Raw genomic sequence first — 11,157 nt, 5'->3', positions numbered from 1 at the left:
TATATATAATGTTTTAAGAATATTTTAGGCCCTCTGAGAGGGCGTAGAGGGCCCTGACGGTTCGCCACTTATCACGAGTATGTCGTTTAATTTCGTTCGACTCCACCCATGGGCGTGGTAGTGGGGGAGAAAGTGGTAGGGAGAGGGGCCAATTTTTTTGCTCATGTGCCTCGTTTACTGGCATTTATAAGGGCCCAGTGACATCGACAGTGTACAGGGCCCAGAATTTGCTGCGATACACCCCTGATTCCACAACTTGAACCAGTCGACATTTAATCATATATAGTTACATATAGGCCATCGGCTAGGTTACCTGATTCGTGCTGAATATATCAGTACAACAACAAAATAAATATATAAATTAATTTATTTCATATATTTCATTTATTACATATATAAAGGTGACATCACAAAATACACATCACAATATATAAATACTAAACTATGCATAACAAAAATATATACTTTTAATTTTCCAGACACAAAGCTTAATTATCTTTAGGGTGAAATCATTCGATTATGTTCTTCATAATCGAGTTTTCACCACAAATTTATGTCAAAGCCTGGAGGTGGTTTTTAGTGTTTATGGCCAGTAAGTCGAGTCTTCTGAGGTGTCTCAGCACTACGCCTGTGATGTCATTCCAACTTTTTGTGCTGTAGTCCTGCAATATGAGATTTCTGGTTGATGGAATGCATCTGTGTTTTGCTGTGTATTCTCATACTGTAGATCGTTTTACGGGGATACAGTGTAAAACGTACACAATACATATCTGTAATTATTGCTGTAAATAATATGCTTACCATATTTTTAAGGTGAGAGATCAGACTTTTGAAGTGCATATCCATCTTTTTAGATATCCTCCTGGTAAGGTCTGTGACGACGACGTGTGTTGCCTTTGTAATTAAAACAAAATGAACAAGAAAAATTACTATAATAATTTCCAACGTTTAAAAGGCAAAAAAATTAATGTTGATGTCTTTGACGACACCACCGACTTACACATTGCTCCAGCTCTGAAACCTGACGATGAATATCAAGCAGGAATATCTGCAGTTTGCGTGGGTCGCAGTCAGACTTCTCGTGTTCCCCGTCATATACCCTCATCACGTTTTTTAGAGTACGTAGAATAAACAGTATGTGATCCTTTGACTAGAAAAGAACGAATAATTGATGATTGGCCTTAAAGGAAACATCATATTGTTTTTAAATCATGTTAACACATAATGTCTATAAAGAGGTAAACATCCTTGATATTTTTTCTGTACCTGTAGTTGAGTAATGTGGCTATACTGCTTGTTCGGAAACTCCAAATTCAATTTGGTGTCGTCACGTATAGCATTTTTGCACTGAAAGTAAATCGTGTAAATATTAAATATTAGTTTTTTTAATGTTTTTTTTATTTGAACACAATTTATTCTGTTTTTACTACAGATCTGCAGTATATATTTACTTACCGCCAGCTCAAGATGCGAAATTGAGCTATTGCTTAAAATGTGAAAATTGCTGATGGACCCTTTCTTTTGTGTCTTCATCCACGTGCAGCCGCTCGCGCAGTTCCAGTAGCTAAGCGCGTGCAGGATAAAAACCCACATATATAACGGTGCCATTTCCGAGCACAGTAAGTGCAAATACCGTAGCTAATAAAACACACAGTCAACACTGATAAGTTTAGAGCGTTCGGTTTGCGTAATTAATTGTTCCATATAATGTAAACGGAAACGGTTTATAAGCTCGAGAAAGCTCTCCCCGCCACTGCATTACATACATTTGCCCTCTCCGTGTTAATAGACTAAGTTCTAGTCACAAAGCAACCTGAACTCATGAATAGCTTTAGTAAAGCCAAGTTTGCCAGACACATTGTAAATATTCCTAAATGCAATATCATACGCAATACAGGCGCTATCTCTTATTAAAAGAACTCTAAAGTTACCAATCATTTAACATAACATTTACATTTCACATATTTGAAGTTACAAGGCACAATGCAGTAGTCTCACTATTTCCTTCAGCTGTGACAGACTCTTCGTTTTTCATTTCGTACTGTCCGCTCTTGATCCATTTGCAGGCGGCGCACTGGCGCTGCACGCTGTAAAATACAAGAAAAAGGCAAATCCACACGTGTTTGGTGTTCATCTTGGCGTTCATGCTTTTCGCCGTTCTTGGCTGAATATTTTTTTGTGGAGACATGTTGCCGTATCCTAGATTTAATCCCGAGAACTAGAAAAGGAAAGCGATGTTTGAAATTCCCTGAGTATTAATCGCTTTCGCTTTTCGCTTTCCGGTCTGTGGATACTCGTTACACCATCGATAAAGACAACCGATGTCTCTCTGTCCTTTTGGGGAGGATAAAAATGACAAACATATCCAAAAGAGGACAACTTTTTTATAAAACACTTAAAATCACCTACATTTTCTTTCTTGTCAGTGGACGTGTATGCTTAACATTACGACTTAATGTAACATAAGCATTACGACTCAGAAAGAACGAATATGACAGAACGAACAAAGACAGGCTAATACGAAGATAAATACATATCTGAATAAAATTTTGATTTAATCTTACCTATTTTATAAAGGTAAACAGGTGCCGTGCGTGCGCGGGGACCGTGCAGCCAGTCTTCCCAACCTATTACAATCAGAAAGTGAAGTGAAGCAAAGCGAAGTGTCTAGATACGCTTTCGCCGTTCGCTGAATATGCTTTATGGTAGTGATGGCAAAACGAGGCTTCATGAACCAATGGGGCTTTCCATCTAAAAGGTTCATTACCTGGAATGTCTGTGTATAAAATAAAATATTTTTGCCACGTCCCAATGGATATAAAAGTGTGTTTTACATGGAAATATTATTATTTGAGTGATGTGATGTTGAACACGTAAAATAAATACTTATTTTGCTTGTGGAACTCGGAGTACAAGAGTGCTTATGGAACTGAAAAACAGGAAACTATCTATCCATCTATAATAATACGAATAATAAATAATAGCTGATATAATCTATTTTATAACAGACCTTTAACCACTAACTCCAACTAATTAACCAATGCACACCTCTCACAACACCAAACACCAACTCAAAACCCACAAAGGGCTGCAAGGCTCAAACTAGAGTTCTGCACCGGGTCAGGTACGGGTACGGGCAAATAGATGCTGAAACGGGTGGGTTTTACACATACCGCAATTTTACGGGTATGCGGGCGGGTAAGTTAAATTGAGCCAAACGAGGATGAACTTTCAGCATACATCGAACTCAAGCCACCTAAGGACGAATCGTTCGATGTTCTTTTGTGGTGGAAAGAACACCAAGACGATTTCCCCAAACTGGCAACAACTGCCCGAAGTGTCCTCTCAATCCCCGCATCCAGCGCTGCGAGTCAGAGATTTTTCCTCCGCTGGTTTTGTGACCCAAGAGCGCAGAACGCAGCTCAAACCTGGGACTGTGGACGATATACTGTTACTGTACAGTAACCTAGGATAGATTTGTGAACCTATGCAATTTTATTTAGTTGTTATACTGGCATTTGTTCCCTCTCGTTTTGCGCTGTGTTATGCCACCGGTTGGCTACATAAATTTTCTTGCGTTTACCAGTTGCTACTTTTAGATAGGAATACTGTTTCTGCACAGCAACCTTAGATTTTATTTTGTGTTGTACTGACGTTTTTTTCAGAGGCGCATTGAAAAATAAAGTGCTCTATAGGAATACTTTCGATTTGTGTGATTTTTCACGGGCACGGGTGGGTAACGGGTAGAATATTAACGGGTCCGGGCGGGTACGGATTTAATTTTGAAATAGCCACGGGTTCGCGGGTGGGTGGGTGGGTGCTGTACTCTGGTCTCAAAAAACGGACCCGTGCAGGACTCTGGCTCAAACCCGCTTTATGTGGTTGTGACACTCAAAACGAAACGATGACGTAGCCCACTGAATCCGAGGCCTCGTTTGTCATCAGTCACGTGATTTTTACGGTAATGACACACGCCTCGAACCGGGGCTTCATCTGGCACGCCCCTTTTTGCTCGATACAGGCTCCGAGGCATCGCTTCAAATGTTACATCACTACTTTATGGAGACAGGTTGCCGTATCCTAGATTTGTTCGCTACTTTGGAAAGAGAAAATTATGTAAATGCCGAAAGGTAGGGTAGTCATCGTCATCGCTTTCACTTTTCAGTGTAGTGTCCATCGCCATTGTACGTTGTACACTGTGAAAAAGTACGTCACCCATTACTTAAACACATTCGCTGTTAGAAGATGAAAAATTATATATTAGTGATCAAGTTATGATTTTGATTTTCATACAAACCGTTCTTCAGCCATTGCATTTTTAAGGATACGCACTGGTGTTTTGGGAATATTGTGCTTTGGACCAGGGGCGGACTGGCATACATTGCTACCGGGGATTTCCCCGGTGGGCCGATGGGTTAGTGGGCCGGTGGGCCGCCGGGCCGCTGGCCGCCGGTGGTTTAACTCAGCCCGTGGAGGAGCCACTGCCACACACTGCGGCCCCGGCCCGTAGTCACGCTGCTGTTTAACGGTGTTATTACCTCTCCCGCTCCAGTCAGACTAACCTGCTCAGCGCGGCCGCGGACTGGGCCTGTAAACACATGAACGAGTTGGACCGCGGCCGCGGACTGGGCCAGCTGATGCGGGCTGACGGTATGCACCGGATCAGAAAAAAAACCAACTTGTCCCAGAAACTCCGGGCCGGACTACGAAAACATACAGCCGTTTAAATTGTAGATAACATGTTATTTTAAACGTACTGCTGTCGCCTCTGCAACGTCTAAGGCACCATCTACAAATGACCTTAACACGGTTAACACGGACGCAAGTGGCGGTCTTAAAGGCACTGTTTTTTTTAAAGCTATTGAAATTCTTAGATTACCACTAACCACCACAAATAGGTAAGAGGAAGAAATACCCATGTTAGAGTTGTAGGTTGTTCTTTAGGATGCACTTTGCGTAAAACAACTTGTTTGGTGGTCTTATGATTGTGACGATGGGGTCGTGGTGAAGGATGAGACACGAATCCCTCTTGTGGCGACAGACGTCACTTTTATTTTAAACAGATATTGCGCAATAGCGCACGATAAACACTTATACAATCAGCACAACGTGCAGACATAGACGACGACGAGCACAGGACACTGCGCGAGCGCACATTAAATAGACAAACCACATTAGCCCCACGTGATCACGAGACGATTCACAGGTGAGACTTATTAATCACACAACAAAACCCTAACCACGTATATACACGGACGCAGACAAAGCACGTGGACAACGTTTACACACGCCCAAAAGGGAGGGGCCGGGGTCCTCAACGTGACAGACGCCCCCTCCAAGGGCACTACCCGTCCCGGGGTGCCAACAGGACCGAGTGCCCCGAACCCACGACGATGGGCGGATCCGACGCGCTCAGTCCTGCGTCTGGGAGGTGACCGCCCTTGGTGAAGCGTCCGCCACGGACCGCCTAGAACACCCTCCCTGGGAAGACGGGGGAAAAGACGGGAGACACATTAAACGGAACGTTCACAAACACACACACAGGCACGTTTACACAAAGTGGCACGAGAGGGAAAAATGGGTTAGGCACACAAACGGGGAGACTAACGAACACTGGTACACAAAAACATGAAACAGGGACCCAGCTACGCGCCAGGAGGAGAGCTAGGAGGGGAGAGAGACCGGGAGCTGCAGGCGCTGCTGCAGGGGATGTTCCTCCTCCAGCCTTTGCTGCGGACCCTCCGCTGGGTGCAGCACGGCTGGCGGACGCGCCCGGTGCAGCGCGTCTGTCGTACGCGCCCGGTGCAGCGCGTCTGTCGTACGCGCCCTGTGCAGCGCGACCGTCGCACGCGCCCTGTGCAGCGCGGCTGTCGTACGCGCCCTGTGCAGCGCGGCTGTCGTACGCGCCCTGTGCAGCGCGGCTGTCGTACGCGCCCTGTGCAGCGCGGCTGTCGTACGCGCCCGGTGCAGCGCGGCTGTCGTACGCGCCCTGTGGGCCGCAAGGGAGCTCCTCCTCTGTGTCCATCTCCTCCTCTGTGCCCCGGCTCCACTCCATGGACTGCTCCGGGCTGCCACTCCCGGAGCAGTCCATTGCACTTTCGCCGGAGCGGTCGGAGGATGGACACTTCACCGAACCCCCTTTCCTAGTCCCGGCTGCTCTCTCAGAGGGAAGTGGACTCTCCTCCTCTCCCTCCGAATCGGAGCCTTCCTCCTCCTCCCCGTCTTCCTCTACGGTGGGAGAGAGACCTACGGGCGGATGAAGGTTGTCCTCCTCCTCAGACTCCTCCTCCTCCTCCTCGCCGTAGTCCTCGGGAACCGCGTCGCATACCGAGGGGGGGGTAGGCCTCCTCCTCCTCGCCCACGTAGTCAACGGTGGAGGCGTCGTCATCCGAAGAGGGGTAGGCCTCCTCCTCCTCGCCACCGTAGTCTATGGTGGAGGCGTCGTCATCCGAAGAGGGGTAGGCCTCCTCCTCATCGCCACCGTAGTCTATGGTGGAGGCTTCGCCTACCGAAGGGGAATACGCCTCCTCTTCTTCCTGCTCCTCCCCCTCAGAATCCTCCTCCCCGAATTCCACCTCCGGGGTGGACGCGATTACGCCTACCTGCAGCGGCGAGGTGGCGCGAGAAGGAGCAAGGTGTCGTTCCCTCCATATACGCACCACCCCCTCGTGGAGCATCTCCACCAGCTCGGGGTCCTTTCGCTCGAGCCCCCGAGCCATTCACAGGTGAGACTTATTAATCACACAACAAAACCCTAACCACGTATATACACGGACGCAGACAAAGCACGTGGACAACGTTTACACACGCCCAAAAGGGAGGGGCCGGGGTCCTCAACGTGACAATGATGGACTATTTAAAAGCCACTATGTGGCTTTGTAATCATATTATTGCTGGAATTAATATTGTCCATATGACAATAAACGCCGTCATATACACTACGTGCCATGTATATATACAGTATATATACACACACACACACACACACACATATATATATATATATATATATATATATATATATATATATATTAGTAGCGAACCGTGACCATTAAACCTGGGCCCGCTACACCCCCCCCCCCCCCCCCGAATTATTTTTTTCCTCTCCTAATAAACTGCACTAAAGAATAAAGAAAAAACCGAGACGACAGTATAGCTTTAGAAACGCATGTAGTGCGTTCAAATAACATTTGTACTAGATAACTTGTTAAGCAAAATAAGTTTCCAAACAAAATAAGGTTTCACAGCTCCGTGGTTCTCGCAAGCGGAATATGTAAATGAGGACGTCAAAGGGCCGAAACTAGCTAGCGGTGGTGCTAACGACAGCTAGCGTCATTAGCATACAGTTAAGCCCGCCCACTAAGAGGGAAGATATGATTGGTCAATTTTGCTGTCATTTGAAACTGGTATTGCGCTGAATTATAACTGCCAGGCCCTCTGTAAACGAACAGCGGGCATCACAGTCCTGATAGGGGGAGACACAGGCTCACAGGCTTCCACTTAACCCCTCACCTTCCAACACAGATTGAATAGACACGGTTAAATATTTTTATTTGCTTATATTTTTGTAATTGTTTAGATGTTGATTGTAAAACTGTAAGTAGATAAAATAAAATTGGATAATTATATATATAATGTTTTAAGAATATTTTAGGCCCTCTGAGAGGGCGTAGAGGGCCCTGACGGTTCGCCACTTATCACGAGTATGTCGTTTAATTTCGTTCGACTCCACCCATGGGCGTGGTAGTGGGGGAGAAAGTGGTAGGGAGAGGGGCCAATTTTTTTGCTCATGTGCCTCGTTTACTGGCATTTATAAGGGCCCAGTGACATCGACAGTGTACAGGGCCCAGAATTTGCTGCGATACACCCCTGATTCCACAACTTGAACCAGTCGACATTTAATCATATATAGTTACATATAGGCCATCGGCTAGGTTACCTGATTCGTGCTGAATATATCAGTACAACAACAAAATAAATATATAAATTAATTTATTTCATATATTTCATTTATTACATATATAAAGGTGACATCACAAAATACACATCACAATATATAAATACTAAACTATGCATAACAAAAATATATACTTTTAATTTTCCAGACACAAAGCTTAATTATCTTTAGGGTGAAATCATTCGATTATGTTCTTCATAATCGAGTTTTCACCACAAATTTATGTCAAAGCCTGGAGGTGGTTTTTAGTGTTTATGGCCAGTAAGTCGAGTCTTCTGAGGTGTCTCAGCACTACGCCTGTGATGTCATTCCAACTTTTTGTGCTGTAGTCCTGCAATATGAGATTTCTGGTTGATGGAATGCATCTGTGTTTTGCTGTGTATTCTCATACTGTAGATCGTTTTACGGGGATACAGTGTAAAACGTACACAATACATATCTGTAATTATTGCTGTAAATAATATGCTTACCATATTTTTAAGGTGAGAGATCAGACTTTTGAAGTGCATATCCATCTTTTTAGATATCCTCCTGGTAAGGTCTGTGACGACGACGTGTGTTGCCTTTGTAATTAAAACAAAATGAACAAGAAAAATTACTATAATAATTTCCAACGTTTAAAAGGCAAAAAAATTAATGTTGATGTCTTTGACGACACCACCGACTTACACATTGCTCCAGCTCTGAAACCTGACGATGAATATCAAGCAGGAATATCTGCAGTTTGCGTGGGTCGCAGTCAGACTTCTCGTGTTCCCCGTCATATACCCTCATCACGTTTTTTAGAGTGCGTAGAATAAACAGTATGTGATCCTTTGACTAGAAAAGAACGAATAATTGATGATTGGCCTTAAAGGAAACATCATATTGTTTTTAAATCATGTTAACACATAATGTCTATAAAGAGGTAAACATCCTTGATATTTTTTCTGTACCTGTAGTTGAGTAATGTGGCTATACTGCTTGTTCGGAAACTCCAAATTCAATTTGGTGTCGTCACGTATAGCATTTTTGCACTGAAAGTAAATCGTGTAAATATTAAATATTAGTTTTTTTAATGTTTTTTTTATTTGAACACAATTTATTCTGTTTTTACTACAGATCTGCAGTATATATTTACTTACCGCCAGCTCAAGATGCGAAATTGAGCTATTGCTTAAAATGTGAAAATTGCTGATGGACCCTTTCTTTTGTGTCTTCATCCACGTGCAGCCGCTCGCGCAGTTCCAGTAGCTAAGCGCGTGCAGGATAAAAACCCACATATATAACGGTGCCATTTCCGAGCACAGTAAGTGCAAATACCGTAGCTAATAAAACACACAGTCAACACTGATAAGTTTAGAGCGTTCGGTTTGCGTAATTAATTGTTCCATATAATGTAAACGGAAACGGTTTATAAGCTCGAGAAAGCTCTCCCCGCCACTGCATTACATACATTTGCCCTCTCCGTGTTAATAGACTAAGTTCTAGTCACAAAGCAACCTGAACTCATGAATAGCTTTAGTAAAGCCAAGTTTGCCAGACACATTGTAAATATTCCTAAATGCAATATCATACGCAATACAGGCGCTATCTCTTATTAAAAGAACTCTAAAGTTACCAATCATTTAACATAACATTTACATTTCACATATTTGAAGTTACAAGGCACAATGCAGTAGTCTCACTATTTCCTTCAGCTGTGACAGACTCTTCGTTTTTCATTTCGTACTGTCCGCTCTTGATCCATTTGCAGGCGGCGCACTGGCGCTGCACGCTGTAAAATACAAGAAAAAGGCAAATCCACACGTGTTTGGTGTTCATCTTGGCGTTCATGCTTTTCGCCGTTCTTGGCTGAATATTTTTTTGTGGAGACATGTTGCCGTATCCTAGATTTAATCCCGAGAACTAGAAAAGGAAAGCGATGTTTGAAATTCCCTGAGTATTAATCGCTTTCGCTTTTCGCTTTCCGGTCTGTGGATACTCGTTACACCATCGATAAAGACAACCGATGTCTATCTGTCCTTTTGGGGAGGATAAAAATGACAAACATATCCAAAAGAGGACAACTTTTTTATAAAACACTTAAAATCACCTACATTTTCTTTCTTGTCAGTGGACGTGTATGCTTAACATTACGACTTAATGTAACATAAGCATTACGACTCAGAAAGAACGAATATGACAGAACGAACAAAGACAGGCTAATACGAAGATAAATACATATCTGAATAAAATTTTGATTTAATCTTACCTATTTTATAAAGGTAAACAGGTGCCGTGCGTGCGCGGGGACCGTGCAGCCAGTCTTCCCAACCTATTACAATCAGAAAGTGAAGTGAAGCAAAGCGAAGCGTCTAGATACGCTTTCGCCGTTCGCTGAATATGCTTTATGGTAGTGATGGCAAAACGAGGCTTCATGAACCAATGGGGCTTTCCATCTAAAAGGTTCATTACCTGGAATGTCTGTGTATAAAATAAAATATTTTTGCCACGTCCCAATGGATATAAAAGTGTGTTTTACATGGAAATATTATTATTTGAGTGATGTGATGTTGAACACGTAAAATAAATACTTATTTTGCTTGTGGAACTCGGAGTACAAGAGTGCTTATGGAACTGAAAAACAGGAAACTATCTATCCATCTATAATAATACGAATAATAAATAATAGCTGATATAATCTATTTTATAACAGACCTTTAACCACTAACTCCAACTAATTAACCAATGCACACCTCTCACAACACCAAACACCAACTCAAAACCCACAAAGGGCTGCAAGGCTCAAACTAGAGTTCTGCACCGGGTCAGGTACGGGTACGGGCAAATAGATGCTGAAACGGGTGGGTTTTACACATACCGCAATTTTACGGGTATGCGGGCGGGTAAGTTAAATTGAGCCAAACGAGGATGAACTTTCAGCATACATCGAACTCAAGCCACCTAAGGACGAATCGTTCGATGTTCTTTTGTGGTGGAAAGAACACCAAGACGATTTCCCCAAACTGGCAACAACTGCCCGAAGTGTCCTCTCAATCCCCGCATCCAGCGCTGCGAGTCAGAGATTTTTCCTCCGCTGGTTTTGTGACCCAAGAGCGCAGAACGCAGCTCAAACCTGGGACTGTGGACGATATACTGTTACTGTACAGTAACCTAGGATAGATTTGTGAACCTATGCGATTTTATTTAGTTGTTATACTGGCATTTGTTCCCTCTCG

The 11,157-nt window shown here is 43.5% G+C and overlaps 2 protein-coding genes across 2 annotated transcripts; both read right to left on the bottom strand.

Moving 5' to 3' along the window:
• Nucleotides 1-551: 551 nt before the first annotated feature.
• Nucleotides 552-1,548, bottom strand: LOC143516367 (interferon a3-like). The gene is made up of 5 exons (XM_077007920.1): nucleotides 1,456-1,548; nucleotides 1,267-1,347; nucleotides 1,001-1,150; nucleotides 802-894; nucleotides 552-662 (listed from the first exon to the last, which is right to left on the bottom strand). The coding sequence occupies exons 1-5, from the start codon at nucleotides 1,531-1,533 to the stop codon at nucleotides 552-554; spliced, it is 513 nt and encodes a 170-aa protein (XP_076864035.1). The 5' UTR covers nucleotides 1,534-1,548.
• A 6,629-nt stretch (nucleotides 1,549-8,177) lies between these two features.
• On the bottom strand, nucleotides 8,178-9,174 carry LOC143516366 (interferon a3-like). Its single transcript, XM_077007919.1, has 5 exons — nucleotides 9,082-9,174; nucleotides 8,893-8,973; nucleotides 8,627-8,776; nucleotides 8,428-8,520; nucleotides 8,178-8,288 (listed from the first exon to the last, which is right to left on the bottom strand). The coding sequence occupies exons 1-5, from the start codon at nucleotides 9,157-9,159 to the stop codon at nucleotides 8,178-8,180; spliced, it is 513 nt and encodes a 170-aa protein (XP_076864034.1). The 5' UTR covers nucleotides 9,160-9,174.
• Nucleotides 9,175-11,157: the final 1,983 nt, after the last annotated feature.

This window comes from Brachyhypopomus gauderio, chromosome 6, assembly GCF_052324685.1.
Source record: "Brachyhypopomus gauderio isolate BG-103 chromosome 6, BGAUD_0.2, whole genome shotgun sequence".
NCBI classification, from domain to species: Eukaryota; Metazoa; Chordata; class Actinopteri; order Gymnotiformes; family Hypopomidae; genus Brachyhypopomus; species Brachyhypopomus gauderio.
Note: the sequence above shows the minus strand (reverse complement) of the source record. Positions and strands in the feature narration are given on the sequence as shown.

Bases quoted from the DNA above. Each gene is read 5' to 3' on its own strand.
- LOC143516367 (XM_077007920.1), bottom strand. From the start codon at position 1,533: ATGAAGACACAAAAGAAAGGGTCCATCAGCAATTTTCACATTTTAAGC. The intron at 1,151-1,266 runs GTACAGAAAAAA...GTTCTTTTCTAG, and splicing joins GCCACATTACTCAACTACAG to TCAAAGGATCACATACTGTT. The intron at 663-801 runs GTAAGCATATTA...CTCATATTGCAG, and splicing joins TCTCTCACCTTAAAAATATG to GACTACAGCACAAAAAGTTG.
- LOC143516366 (XM_077007919.1), bottom strand. From the start codon at position 9,159: ATGAAGACACAAAAGAAAGGGTCCATCAGCAATTTTCACATTTTAAGC. The intron at 8,777-8,892 runs GTACAGAAAAAA...GTTCTTTTCTAG, and splicing joins GCCACATTACTCAACTACAG to TCAAAGGATCACATACTGTT. The intron at 8,521-8,626 runs GTAAGTCGGTGG...TTAATTACAAAG, and splicing joins TTTCAGAGCTGGAGCAATGT to GCAACACACGTCGTCGTCAC.